Source organism: Thunnus thynnus, chromosome 12, assembly GCF_963924715.1.
Source record: "Thunnus thynnus chromosome 12, fThuThy2.1, whole genome shotgun sequence".
In the NCBI taxonomy this organism is placed as follows: domain Eukaryota; kingdom Metazoa; phylum Chordata; class Actinopteri; order Scombriformes; family Scombridae; genus Thunnus; species Thunnus thynnus.
The window spans coordinates 27,760,041-27,774,778 of record NC_089528.1 but is presented as its reverse complement, the minus strand read 5'-3'; the positions used below and the strand labels follow the sequence as shown (position 1 = coordinate 27,774,778).

Sequence of the window (14,738 nt, the reverse complement as noted above, 5' to 3'; positions counted from 1 at the left end):
GGCCACACAGGAGCAGGAAAACACTGACTTATTATCACCTTTTAAAACTGTTATTTTCAAACACAGACACAGAGCGACTTTATCATGCAATAGATGAATGTAAATCCAATATTTACTCTCCTTTTAGCTCCGGTTTGGTCTGGTTTTGGCTCTTAAGTCACTAGATGTTCCACTTTTCTTCACATGACAGTTGCTAACTTTGTCTGTTTGCATTTAATGCTGTTCAAGTAGCTTACAGTGGGTTTATCAGGGCTTTTGTGATAAAAATAGCCGTCTGTTGTTGGAAATGAAGTTGCAGAATTTGTGAGCTATAAAACCAAAACAATGAACTAAAAAGGCTAGAGACTACAGAGTCAGGTTATAACTACAAATACCACATTTCACATTGCTAAAAGTAATTTTATCCAGTTGTTAATATAAAAAAAACATCAGTTAGTGCACATCAAACTATGTTTAAGGTGCCCTCCTATCCAAATGTAATATTCTCCATAGCTATATATAATAAGGTATAAAGACTCATTACCCAAAGTTCAAGCATTCAAAATTTGCTCTTTCTCCTTAAAAACAAAAACCCACCCATTTCCTATTTACATATTTTCATTTCTGCTCTCAACCATCTTTGCAGAGGGATATTTTGGGCTTCCCTCTCGCTATTAATAAAGAGTTCAGAGATGCACCAGAATCAAATTGTTTCCACTCAGGCAGTGACAGAAACAAGTGTACAAGGCGATTACTGTAAACCTCCTGCTTGTATGCTATTGTTACAACTGTGATGCAGGCAGAGACAGAAAGAGCGAGAGCAGGTAGAGGTGGCGATGTGTCGTGTGTGTGTGTTTTTTGGTGGGGGGGGGGGCGTGGCTGTAGAGAATAAAAGCCTGACGGGAAGCGTTTTTTGTGCTGCTAAAAAGGAAAGGAAATGAAATATTGGCGCCCAAAGTTCCTTTAACTCTCTCTTCCAGTTCAGTTAGCTTGTGTTCAGCGCAGAAAGCTTTGTAGGTGGGGGTCGAGAGAAGTATTAGTAAAGGGGGGGGGGGGGCTTCAAACTGAAAGGTTACCCCCCCCCAAATCTCCACCAACCAGCAGCCCCCCCCCTCCCCACCAACAAACACACAGAGCAGAGCCGGGTCCTCGCTGCCTGCCACCTCCAGCTGTCACCAAGGGGGACAAAAGGAGGTGTGGGGGTGTCTGTGAAGGAGTTGGAGGGGGGGGGGTTGAAAAGAAAGATAAACTGAAGAGCCCCCCTCCATCCACACACACATGCGCGCACACACACACACACACACGCACACACACACTCCCCAGGAAGGACCTTGTCATCTGCATTAGGCAGCATCTTCTCTCTTTGCCCCCTTAGTCTCTTTTCCAAGCTGAACTGCACACAGTGGTATAATGGGAGATTTCAGTGTGTGCGCACACACACACAGACACACACACACACACACACACACACACACACACACACACATACTGTATCAATCCAGTCTCACATCAAAATCTGTAATAGCTACGTTGGTCCACAGTGCAAAACGTATTAGTTTCACAATAATGGCTCTAAAATTGTGAGATACCTACATTATTCTTTTCTATTGGCCTGCGTCAACCTCATGTGACTGTCAAGTTTCTGTCTGCGAAAACAAACAAATGGCTGCCATTCCTCTTATTCTCAGTGGAAAATGCAATTTTTAAAGATAGTTTTGGCATTAAAATGTGTTTTGATAACAAAAGTACAAGAAAACTTGTATTTTTGTGTCTGCATTTATCCCTATCCAAAGAGCACCTCAAACAAACTCTTTTTTGAGTCCAGGAAGCGCCCCTACCCAAACATTTTTTGTGTTTTGATAACATTTGTAGTGAGCAGTGTGCATTTTATTTTTATAATCTTTGTTCAGTGAATGTATGTGATGTTCCGTTTGTCAGTTATTACAGATTTTTTCAGGCTTTCTATCGTTGCTATGGTGGTTGCTATGGATGCTGATATCTCTGAAAGCATGTTGTTGCATATTGTTTGAATCATTTTCTTTGCGTTGTATAGTCATCTGAGCTGTTATGTTATTTGTGTTATTTTATGTAACTGTTTGATGATGTTCTTTCAATGAAAAACATAGATTTTAGAACACGCCAGAGATGGATTGAATTTGAAGCAGGAAACGTTGGGTTTGCATCAGTGGTAACTTAACACAACTCTGATACGCTGCCCATTGGCAGGCTTCCAGAAAGCTAGCCAATCAGAGCGGAGTGCGCTCATCAAGAGGGGAGCCTTAAAGGGACGGGAGCTGAAACTGCCTGTTAGAGAGGAGGATGAACTGAGGGGCTGCATAAAGGGCCAGTATGATATAAATGTTTAAAAAACAAAACTAAAAACTGATAATGAACTGTGAATAATGCAAAGCTACTCTAGTGGAGTCACTGAATAAAAGTTTAGAGCTGGTAATGAACATAATAGGTCCCTTTTAAAATAAAATCCCAAAACCAAGAATAATGAAGATACAAAAACACTTCCAGGGTTGTGTAGATAGTAACATGTGCACGCATCGGTATTTGACGACCTGGGAATGAGAACGGTTTGGTCTTTTCAGCCCTAACCCTGACCCTAATCCTAATCCTAACCCAAGCACTTAGGCCTTCTTCCAAGCCTGTAGTAATGCCCCAGATTGTCAGCAGTATTGTAATCTCTGAAGGTGACTTATTTTGTTCAATGTTTTCACAAACAAGCAAACAAAAAGCTTAATTTTATATATTGGGCCTTCAAAGTGCTCTCTGAAACTATGCCTGGGATGGCTTGTGTCCATGAAATGAGAAAATTAAAACATTGTCGTTGAGCAAAACCAAATACATTGTTGGAAAGGTCTCGACCTGGAGAGTAACATATTTCAGTGTGAAGATTTTACATGGCTCCTGCTTTGAAATGCTGACCTTTGAAACTTGACCTCGGTGCATATTTGAAGGCTTATAATTCAGCAACAAAAGGGGCTTCAGACATGGGACCAACTGTTACAGAGAGCTCTTGGTCTCAGCTATCATATGAGTATAGTCAACAACTGGGGGCGCTGTCAGATATGGGTAAAATATGGTTAAAATTAATTTTCACCCATTTAACAATTAGATATTTAAAATCTGATTACACAGATGTGTTTACAGCTTGATTCAAATCAGTACCACAGTTGTAGTTCTTTCGGTTTGCAAAGTAGGATTGCAATATAAGGTCGTAAAAAGATATATCTACTGAATATATCAAAATATCTAGTACATCTGAACTAGTAATTACACTGCATCTAGATGATCTATGTTAAGAGAAAGTAAAGATGTTGGTTTATTTCAGATTTAACTTTATTTCTCAGAATCGAAGGAGAAATAATTAAAACTGATGGCCTTAACATTAACCCGTTTTATTGTTGAGTTTTCAAGGATGCTTTCATGTTTTTGTGTTGAGAAAGATTTTGTTATACCATAGATAGACATCATTAAAAGAAAACCTTAACACAGTGACAGTGAGGAAAATACTTCCAAGCGGCGGGTCCTCCGGTCAGCCAGTCGCAAAGCCTCAAAAACACTCTAAAATATAAGAGTTTTATTGAAAGAACATCATCAAACAGTCACATAAAATAACATAACAGCTCAGATAACTACACAACGCAAAGACAGTGATTCAAACAACATGCAACTACGTGGTTTCAGCAATAGCAGCGTCCATAGCAACCACCATAGCAACGATAGAAAGCCTGAAAAAATCTTTGCAATAACTAACAAACTAAACATCATATACATTCCACGAAGATTATGAGAATAAAAGGCACATTTCTCACTAGAAGTGTTATCAAAACACATTTTAATGCTGAAACTATCATAAAATATTGCATTTTCCACTGAGAATAAAAGGAATGACAGCCATTTTTGTTTGTTTTCGTAGACAGAAACTTGACAGTCATGTGACGTGGACGCAGACCAATAGAAAAGAATAGACCAAATAAACATAGACATCTCATAATTTTATAGTCGTTATTATGAAACTAATATGTAGCTGTTACACATTTTGATGTGAGACTATATCTTAACCAGACTCATACTTAAATGTTTATCAATGCATGAAAGGCAAAAGTGTATTTCTTTTCCACCTGTTTCTCTTAATCTCGTACATAGAGACACACATAAATACTCATTCACTCATTCAGACACAAAGGCACAAACACACACCTTCCTGTCTTAATTCTCCCCAATGTTTGCTGCAGCTGTTAGTCCTCCATTGGTCTCAGTGCCTCCTTCTCCACTCTCTGAAGCTAAGAACTCATTAGTCCTATTTGTTGATTGGGCCTGGGGGTAGCTATGGTGTGTATGTATGTGTGTGTGTGTGTGTGTGTGTGTGTGTGTGTGTGTGTGTTTGGTGGGATGGAGTGTGTCTCCCTGACAAAAAAACCTTAGCCATGTTTCTAAATATCAAACTTAAAGGAAATGTTTAACTTTTTCAGAAAATAGCAATGTGAGTCAGTTGTGTTTCTATCAGCTAATTTGAAGAGAACATCAACAACAACAACAAAAACACACAGTATAAAACATAGTTTAATGTTTTAAGTTTAATGGTTTATTTTTGGACACATTTCACATTTCAGGAACTGTATAATTGATAAGATATGATAAGCATGTGTCAGTATTTGCTGTAATCAATGTCCAGTTCAAACTTCACTTTACTGTTTAGTTCAGCTGAGTTCACAAACAGTTGCAGGTTTGAGATAATAGTATCAAAACACTCAACATAACCATATTTCCCATTCATTGAGGCAGAGAGAGAGACATTTTATTTGCATTTTATTCTGTTGACATGAACACAGATACAGATGTAGATCTGTAGATAACAGTATATTAGCCACTGTGTTTTAACGTGAGCACAATATATAAATAATTTTGATATGAATCCCATAAATTTGGTTATTGAAAAATGGTGAGCAAGATGTGTACTGAGCCGGACATTTTTGAGTTGAAAAATAAACTTGTCTGTGTCGTCTATGAAGACAGTCTCTCTTAATTAGCTCAAGTGTGCAGTAATTAGCATGTCTGTATTGCAGTTTCTTGTTATGCATTAGCATATACAGTGTATTTGTGTTAAGCTAAAATCCAATGAAGTGGTAGGGCTGTTTTTCATGAGTAGAATCCAACTGATGTCATTCACACATGGACGTCATTGTCTGAGGGGTAAATGAGCGTTTTCTGATCGAATTGTTTACCTAGTTGGTCGCTTTTACACTGATGACTGAGCTGATTCTGGTTTCTTCTTTTTTACTCACTTATATGAAAATTATACTCTGTTAGTAGCCATTGCTCTTGTCATTTCACAGCCGAGTGACTTTGTATTTTTTCATATCGGAGACAGAAAAACACTTTCTACTTAATGGAACTAGTCTTGATGATTAAGTCAGAGTTTTTCTTATAACTATGCAAAACATCCTCATCTGAACAAGTCACAGCCTCTAATGTGGCCTTGAAATCTTATTAAAGTCAAAGTTGGAAAAGAAAAACATTGTAGTTTCCAGCGGAGATCATTTTATTGTTACTCAAAGAGAAATCTTTATGAATCTTCTTGATTCAAGCGGCAGTTTCTTGGCAGCGGAGGACGGATCTGCCCGAAGATATTTCCACTTGTTTCCAGAAAACAAGTGAATGTCGCCACACTGACAGAATAATTTTAATTTGTTTTAAGGATACAAGATTTTAAGGCTCAGCGTGAGAGAAACCATTCTCTCTTTGCTAATTTCCTCCCCTCTTTCCCCTCGCAACCTCCTCTCCTCTTCGCTCTACCTCTCCTTACTCCCTTCGCCTCCTCCCTTCCCTCGCTCCACATCTTTGCTCACCCTTTTCCTCTCTGGTTCTCACCTCCTTTTCCTTTCCTCTCCTCTTCTTCCTCCTCCTCCTCCTCCTCCTCCTCCTCCACCTCTTCCTCCTCCTGTCGGCAACATGTGGAGCCATCGCCATGGCAACGAGGGGAGGTGACATGTGCTGTAGACAGGCAGGGAATGGAGGGAGGGAAGGGAGGAATATAAGGAGGAGCCCCACAGCGCACTTTGTAGTGTCTCTCTCTCTCTCTGGAAAAAAAAAAAAAAAATGCATCTCATTCCTCTCTGTGGAAGTGGAGGCTGCTGGTCCCTCTTACTCCTTCTTCTCTCGTCTCCTCTCTCTCCTCCATTCTCCTCCTCTTCGCTCCTCTTTGTGCACGCGCTGAATGCGTCAAGGAAAAAGACCGGGGAGAAATCTGTTGGTGCATTTTTTCTTTCTTTTTTTTGCAAAAGGATGAGGCGAACGGCAAGAAAGAATGAGGAGGAGGAGGAGAGGAAGCCGGGAACTTTCGTTTTTTTTTTTTTTTTTTTTTTCTCAAAGGAGAGAAAGGGGATGATGGGAGGAGATGCAACTCCCTCTCTTTCCCACTCACTCTCTCACTCACTCACTCACTCTCCCCTCCGCCGCTGCCAGTGTGGTGCTGTCTCTGAGTCGCTGGTGTCGGTGCAGCCGGAGTGGAATGGGAGATAGAAGCGGGAGGAGGTTGCATTACCTCACCATGGATTTTTGGTAGGATTTAATTGTTGTTCTGCATGCTAATGTTGGCTGAATTTCTTCACAACTTGCTGCTGTTTTATTTCTCCTCCATTTCTCTCAAAAATCTTGAAAAAAAAAAAAAGATGAAGGGTGTTTTCCTGCTGTTGCTCTTCTCTTCATTCCTCTCTGTGCATTCTGCACATTTTACGCACAGTCCCTTATTTTTTTTCCAAGTTATGCATATCATATTTTTCTTGCAGCCATATTCATTTAAAGTGTTTTGTGTCCCAAATATGCTTAAACACTCTCAAAAATGGACTAATCTTAGCCAAAAAGTTGAATTTCTGCAGTAAACGCACAACAGCAGCATCTATGGAGTTTATGCACTGATTGATGGCGTGCCCTGGTTGAGGGGCTTCATGCAGCTGCATCTCACCGTAACATTGTAATAACATTCAGTTTAATGGGATTTACTGCTGTTTTCATTTTCCCCAGCTGCGGCTTCACATCGCTGGAGTGCAAACTTTAAATCACATTGTGCATTTTTTTTTATGTTGCGAGTGATATTGAACTTAGAGGAGTATCCTGTTCTCTGATTTGTATGCGGTGTGTGATATCGCTGAGAAATAACGTAGATTCACACTGTTCTGTTTGGAGAAGATATAAGAGGGATGAAAACATGTGAAGTGACGAAAACAGTTTTTTTCTGTTAGATTTCTAAATGTATGTCCATGTCGGTGAGATCGATATGTTATATATCATATATCATGTTGTTGGGCTTTTGCACAAAAATGTTTGCGCGCACTTTCGCGTGTGTGCAGCGTGCACGCATGTACGTGGTTGTGTGGGTGTGTGCAAAATTACGTGCAAGTGCGTATGAGTGTGCACCTGCAGATATGGGTGTCAAATGTAACATCACTCTACATATCAGCGTGTGTGTGTGTGTGTATGTGTGTATGTGTGTGTGCATATCACACCCGAGTGTATAAAATCAGCCTGTGTGTAGATACATCTACTTACTTACATGTGCAGCTGTGTGTCTGCGATGCGTTTCTCTGTGCTTGTTTGCTGAAAGGTTTTGTTAAAAAAAAACCCCGGCTGAACTTTTTCAAAGGCCGAAATCAGATGAATCAGAGGTGAGGGACAGATCTTTGTTTCCTACAGCAGTCGTCGTGGAGGAAAACAATAGCCGGCCGCCGCTCTCCCTCTGACCTTTTTTCACCCATTCTGAATAAGCCAGAGCCTTGCAAATCCATCTGCCTTTTGTCTATGGGAGCCTGGCTAATCCACACCCCCCTTCTCACACACACACACACACACACACACACACACTTATATACACCCTGTCACACACACACACACACACACACACACACACCAACCAGGAGACCTAACCCCTCCACCACCAAACCTCCATATCAAATCCAGATTCCCAAAACTACACACACACTCACTACACTTTTTCAAACTGATTTCACTTAAATTCAGATTTTTTTTTTTGGATTAGCTTTAATAAAATTATCTTTAATAACAGCTGCAACTCAGATTATTGTAAGAAGATAAATTCTAACGCTACCTACACCTCACACAACGTGGATAGAGCTGATCGAAGAGGAGCTTTTAATGCAAAACTGAATAAAAAATTCCTCTAAAAGGAGATAAAAAATATTTAAAAAAATATTCTGCAATGGTATCCTTCTCTTCCTCTGCTTTTTGAGGGGTTTTTTTTGTTCTTTTTCACTCCTGTTTAAAGACGCCTGCCTGTCTGTCTGTGGGGAGTGTGTCTGATATTTGCTGAAAAGGGCTGAACCCAGCAGCGTATATACAGCCAGCCAGCATCCTTGACGGGCTATGTTAATGCTTTTCAGACACACTCAGTCAGGAGGAGCTGCACACTATATGTCAAATCACATTTTCACTATGTTGAAATGAAACATTTGCAAGTGCAATCGCTTTTGCAGGAGCAGATGGACAATAGAAGTGCAGGCATGAAAGGAACTCCCTTCTTCCCTTTGCCTTCGGGGAGACAATATTTTCCTTTCGTTTTCAGTCGCTCATTTGATCAAATCGTCTGATTTTTCTCCAGAAACCAACATGATTCTTTTTTTTTTTTCTGGATCGTTTGATAAAAAAAATATGACATCTGGGCCACGAATGATCCAGATGGAAGTCTGGAGTGCTGTTTTATTCTGGCTGTGTTCCTTTTAGCCCCCAAATTCACACTGATTACTGTTTCAGATCATTATCCCTTTTTTTTATAATATACAAATTGCTCCAGCACCACAAAATTAAAGATTGTTAAATTTGCTCATTTTTCACCAACGAGCAGCAATTCACCTTAGCGGTCGCGGCTCTCTGCGTCTAGCCTTCAACATGTAATTTGATTGAAAGTGTTAAGCCACAGGAGGGAGATCTGAGAAAGGCCTTAGAGCTGCAGAGCCGACCAGATAACCTCTTATTATCAGGAATCGGAGTAGGTAACACACTGCTGTCAAGAACAGGAATCGCTATGCAGATATAGATACTTAACACGGTGTTCGGTTTCATTCTGTAAGTTAGTGAAAAGGTTACACCATCCTCTGGCTGCGTGCGCCGGCTCGTGTGTGGAGGATGTGTGAGCGTTCCACCTCTCGTTCCCGAGCAAACATTTGATTTTCAATCATTGCAAATTCCTGCTACATCTGCGCAGCGCGGGAAGCGGAATGGCTGCTCGTTTTTCATAGCTGTGAACTAACAAGTCGTGCAACCCCCTCCTCCCTCCCCCTCCCTCCCCCTCTCCCCCATCCCCTCCTCACCCACCCCACAAGCTTCTCTCACTCCTCCACCCCTTTACTGTTCCTAACAACTGCAACCAAACTTGATTAAGCAGGTGGGGTCAGGCTACATTTGTTTGAATCAATAGACAGACATGCTAGGCAGCCATGATAAAGAGACCAAGGGGGAGGTGGAATCTGTGTGTGTGTGTGTGGAGAAAAGAGGAGGAGGAGGAGGAGGAGGAGGAGGAGGGTGGGCTTTGGAATCGCCGGCATCTGTCCCGTGAAAGATGACTGAGCTGTTACAGTTAGAGCCTTGAATTATGGGCCATTACTAGCCGAGCAAGATGCAATCCCTCTCCATGAAACCTAATTTGACAAAACAATGAGATGACTCGGGGAGTAAAATGACAAATGAAGTTATTTGATCCATGGGGGGGGGGGGAGAAAAAAAAAAAAAACAAAAAAAAAAAACATTTGGCAAAAGATGATTGCAGTGGAAGCATGTGGAATCAGCAGTAATGCATTATTAATGGCCTTGCCGAGCCCACAACACGTACAGACTACCGCTACCGCTCAGCTACTTTTGTTTATGATGCTTCTTTAACGGGGCTGATACTTCTGCTGCTACGATCTTTTACATTAAGGTCGCGCTAATGAAAAGACACATTAAAAATACTGCAATCAATTGTATCTGCTTTTTTACAGATGTCTAATGCAATATTAATATCTGCAGCCATACCAACATAACATAAACAGCCTCCCTGCATTATGTTTATTACTGATTTATGAACAGCCTCAGTAGTAACTTGCATGTACTAGTAGGTAAATCATTTATATGTACTGTACTTCAGGGCTGAATTTCTTACATTTTTTTTTTGTTCTGCTGCTTTATTATATTATATATTTTTTTCTTAGCAGTGAGAGAATGCTCTTTAATGCAGCGCCCCAGTCAGAGACGCCCACTGTTTCCTTTCAAGGCCGTCACATTACTATGCAACCAGCTTTTACAGTACGGCTTAGAGCTCCCCAAGCAAATTGGACACCCCACAAAGCATCGGACAACTGTTGTCCCCCCATTGTGGATCTTTCTGCAGGCACTCTTTATCAGGTGCTGAATGCAGCAGCAGCAGCAATGAATGAAATCATAGGGGGTGGGGTGGCGAAGGCGGAGTGGGAGGGTGAGGGGGGGCATCATCGAGTGGTGATGGCAGCGGCGGCGGTGGTGGGGGTCACTCCCCGAAACCTCGCAAGAATTCCAGAACAATCCGTGCGGCGCAGGGTAGGGTAGGGTTTTTTTTTTCGTCCCCCCCCCACCACCACCACCTCCCAGGGTTTCAGGGTTTCTCTGTGCTGACAGGCAGGCAGGAGGGATTCAACAGGGCTGCCCCCTTTCTCCCTACCGCTTTCAAAGCCTCCTTTCCATTAACTCACCATACCGCACCTCGCCTAATCTCTGTGACCTCTACCACCGACGGACGGATGGGGGGGGGTTTTTTGGGGGGGTTTTACCCTCCTTTTTTTTTTTTTTACCCTCGAGACAAACTCACTGTCTTTCTGTGAGGTTGATTTTTCACTTTTCTCTGGCATGAGTTCAAAAATAAAACCAAACAAGTTTAATATGCTGCATAAAATGACCATCAGGGTAATAATGAGCTATAGCAATAAAGGGGAAATTCTTTACTTTGCTGCAAAAATGTGAAAAAACCACTTGTTCCCAAGCAGAGACAAGTCGACTAAAGCTGTTTTTTTTGTTTTTTTTTGCAATTGATTTCTTTTGATTATTCTTTGTCAGGAGGAATTGTAGGACTTGTCATTGGCAGTGCAATTTGTGGCTCCTCTCTTTTGGTTCTTGCTTTTCTCTTTGTTGTTAAGATCATTACGCGCTGTGTAATAATAGGGAATTATGTTTCCTATTGTTAACTTTTAGTAGTCAGGTAAAATGCAACAGGCCCATTATCTTGCTGGTGTCTGAAAATGAACAGCAGGCAACAGTTGGAGCAGCAGCTCGTAATGAACAGTTCAATAAGACTCACTTCCCTCTTCTCACAAATGATCGCGGTGGTGATTTTTTTTTTTTACACAGTCAAGAAGCAGTTCAAACAGAGACTTTTATCATACAGTATGTGTCCATTGTGTTATCTTAAGCAGCAGACTGTGTGAAAAGAAATCTTTCATCTCTAGTTGTTTGCTGAAGGATCTGGTTCTCACGCGCCGGATTAAAGTGCCGCCGAGGTCGGAATTGGAAAGGCACTTGCTCAAGACGGCAGAACGTCTGTTGCAACCGATTCACAGCGATAGAAAATTCCTCCAATATAGCAAACGGTGCGTTGGGCTGTCTGGAGACATCCAGAATGCTTTGCTAAACAGGAGTTTATGCATTCTATGCACTCCTGGGCACAGATGGTGGAACAAACACTTGTGATTATACTTTTCATCGAGCACAGTGATATGCATATTTATGTCTTTCCAAAAAAAAACAAAAAAAAGGAAAAGAAAAGAACCATGTGATTAACACTTTTATCTACTGATGTAGGATCAAACGTTTTTAGGGGAAAATCATTGGAAACCAAATTAATTAATGCTTTTGAGTGGTTTCAGATAATCTAGACTAGTGGTTCTCAAACTTTTTCATGACAAGGACCCAAATTAGACCCCCATTTGATAGGATTTTGTGCCCAAGCTGACAAGAGTTGTGCTTTTAGATGTTTTATTACAGGAAGTGTATGAAACCACAACAGTAATACAGTCTGTCATTGTGTTACTTATGTATGGAAGTATAGTGAAAATATATGATTCCCCTTTTTGCTGGTTACCCACCTAGAACCAGGACCTGGACCCTGCCGGACCCAGCTTTGAGAACCGCTGCTGTAGAATATCAGTGTCTGTCACTTGTTTTTCAAAGCATGCGGTGCTTTAATCCACATCTATCAAACCGTGGGTTATGAAGTTCTGAGAGTCTGCAGCTTTTTGTTCCAATCAAACACTCTGCCAGATGATTTAGCAGATTATTCCCTCTTGTCTGATTCATCTGTGATATCACCTGCTGTAAGCTTTGGCTGGATTGAATGAAAATGTGCATACTTTTAGTTTTACACCCCGTAGTTTATTCCAAAGCAGCTGCCACTTCACAAGTGCAGTCATTTTTAGCATAGTGGATGATTCAAAACTCTTGTGTCGGCAGTGATTGTACCACGCTCCACCTTTTGAGCTGCGCAGGGAACCACTCACCTCAGATTAAAAAAAAAAAAAGATAATAATAGAAATGTATTATTCACCATTTATCTGTTTCTTTTGTTTCCCACAGGGGAGCCAGATCAACCAAATCCCAACCAAGTACAGCCAGGCGGAGTCGACCAAGTTCCTCATCCTCACCGTCGTGTCCATCCTGTGCATCGTCGGCGTGCTGCTGGCCTCCACCGTGGTCTACTGCCTCCGCCACCGCTCCCACCACAAGCTCAAAGAGAAGCTCACCAACCTGGGAACAGATACCGGCAGCGATGCTACCGCCACCTATCAGGTAGGAGGTGTTACTGCAACGTCTATTGCAATCACTCGTAAACAGGTTGTATTTGTTTACTGGGTTTGAAAGTTCAACCTGTTTTATTTAGATAATTTTTTAGAGGTAATTTAGTTTTTTTTTGGTCCCCACACATCTAAAATGGAGTCCGCTTGAGGCAAGAACAGCTTAGAAAATGTATCAGCTAAAAGAAAAAATATAGAGAGAGAAATTAAACAAGCTGTTGTCCCTCAAAGCAATTAAAATTATATTTCTAAGCCCAAATTTATGTATTTTTTTACTATTATTGAGCCTTTTGTTATCAATTTATACCAGTTTTTCAATTATGTTGTAAATATAAAAACATGAATTCACAGTTTTTCTTTTCCTGTTTAAATAAAAGCTGAAAATGTTGAGTCCCAGAACAGCTTAATGTTTCAGATAAAGTTTACCTCAAGTGCTGCATTCATAGTACTGCTGGTTGAACCAGTTTACTCTGGTACTGCTGGTGAGGTTAAAAGGGAAAGAAACCCTTTACTGTGGAAGTGTTGGTGACATTCTCCTTATTCTGCTTCATCAAACCAACCTCAGTTCTGTATATTGTCATGTTTTAACTAGATTGATGCCGTGTGATGATCGTTGGCTCTACTTAGTCCCCCCCTGCTTATCATTTGTTGTTTGAGACGTGAAGCAATATCACCAATCCAACAGGTTTTCCACCTCAAGTCATTTCCATTCCCCCTTCTGCTTGCTGTAATTATCCTTTGGCCGGAATAGCCGGGTGTGAAATTTAATTTACAGAATCCAATATTAAGTGGCTTTTTGAGCAAAGAATTAGATTGAGATTTTTTCCGTCTCTCTCTTTGACCTTTTCCCCACCATGTTTTTAAATGAGAGTGGTCCTGTGAGCATTGATTTTATAATGAGCCCAGCCCATCCCCTAAGTGCTTACATTTTATGCTCTTCTCCGGGGATTTTTAACTCCTGAAAATAGACTTTGCTGCTGCGTCAAAAGGTTTACCTCATCGCATCAGGGATTCATCACGCTCATTTTTGCACATTGTTAACCAATGAGGAAGATGATGGAAACATAAAATAAGGGCATGAATCAAAACAGAAAACGTTATAGTCTCACCAAGGCTTCATTATTGTCATTGGGCTGAATTACCTAATAAAAGAAGAGACTGTCACAGAGAGTCTGACATTCAACATGTCCAATGACAGGCTGACATTTCAGCCAGACACCTCCGTCTATCTACATAAAATATTTGCTTTCCTTCATTTTGAGGAACTTATCTTCACGCTTACTTGCCCTCGAGATTGACTTTAAGCCTCTAATTGGAAAATGCTAATTAAAATTCACACTTAAGACTGTGTTTACGCATTATTTATCTGATTAATAGCTAACAAAAAAAAAAAACGTTCATGTTGCTCAGTCTTGGTAGTTTACTCTGCGCCCCGCTTTCGCTCAGACTCCCAAAGCTCTTCTAGTTGATTCTCTCTCCTCCTGTCGTCTTTATCGAGTCTCGACAGCGAGCCGCCGTCATCCTCAGTGAAAGACCTCAGTGTTCAGCTCCCATCTTAGCCGTGTAAGCCTCGTCTCTTTGTCAGCGCTGCTGTGTAGAGGGGTTCCCTGGGCTGGATTCTGTCTGTGTTTGCGTGTATATGTGTGTGTGTGTGTGTGTGTGTGCAGTCTCTAGGGCTACATGCAATTAAAGCAGACAGGAAGCGGCAGGCTGCCTGACGGCCTTACTACTGCAGCTCCTTCACGCTGACTGTCAGACACACATGCACACAAACTGGCATTGGCACACACAAACATGCACACTCATATATGCACGCACACACTCGCCAGCTACAGCATGTTAATGATTCCCGCCCTTGGTCCGTTTTGTTCGAGGCCCTCGCTTTACACACACGTCACCGTCCCACCAGCTCCCTCTGAATCCCCTCCACCTTTCAGCTCT

At 41.3% G+C, this 14,738-nt stretch overlaps 1 protein-coding gene across 5 annotated transcripts in view; it reads left to right on the top strand.

Moving 5' to 3' along the window:
- LOC137194613 (receptor-type tyrosine-protein phosphatase N2-like) overlaps positions 1-14,738 on the top strand; it is a 251,576-nt gene that overhangs the window by 178,133 nt on the left and 58,705 nt on the right. For all 5 annotated transcript variants that reach the window (XM_067606684.1, XM_067606682.1, XM_067606687.1 and 2 more), the window contains exon 13: positions 12,580-12,792. In XM_067606684.1, coding sequence (XP_067462785.1) covers positions 12,580-12,792 — 213 coding nt within the window. The remainder of the gene's footprint in view (positions 1-12,579; positions 12,793-14,738) is intronic.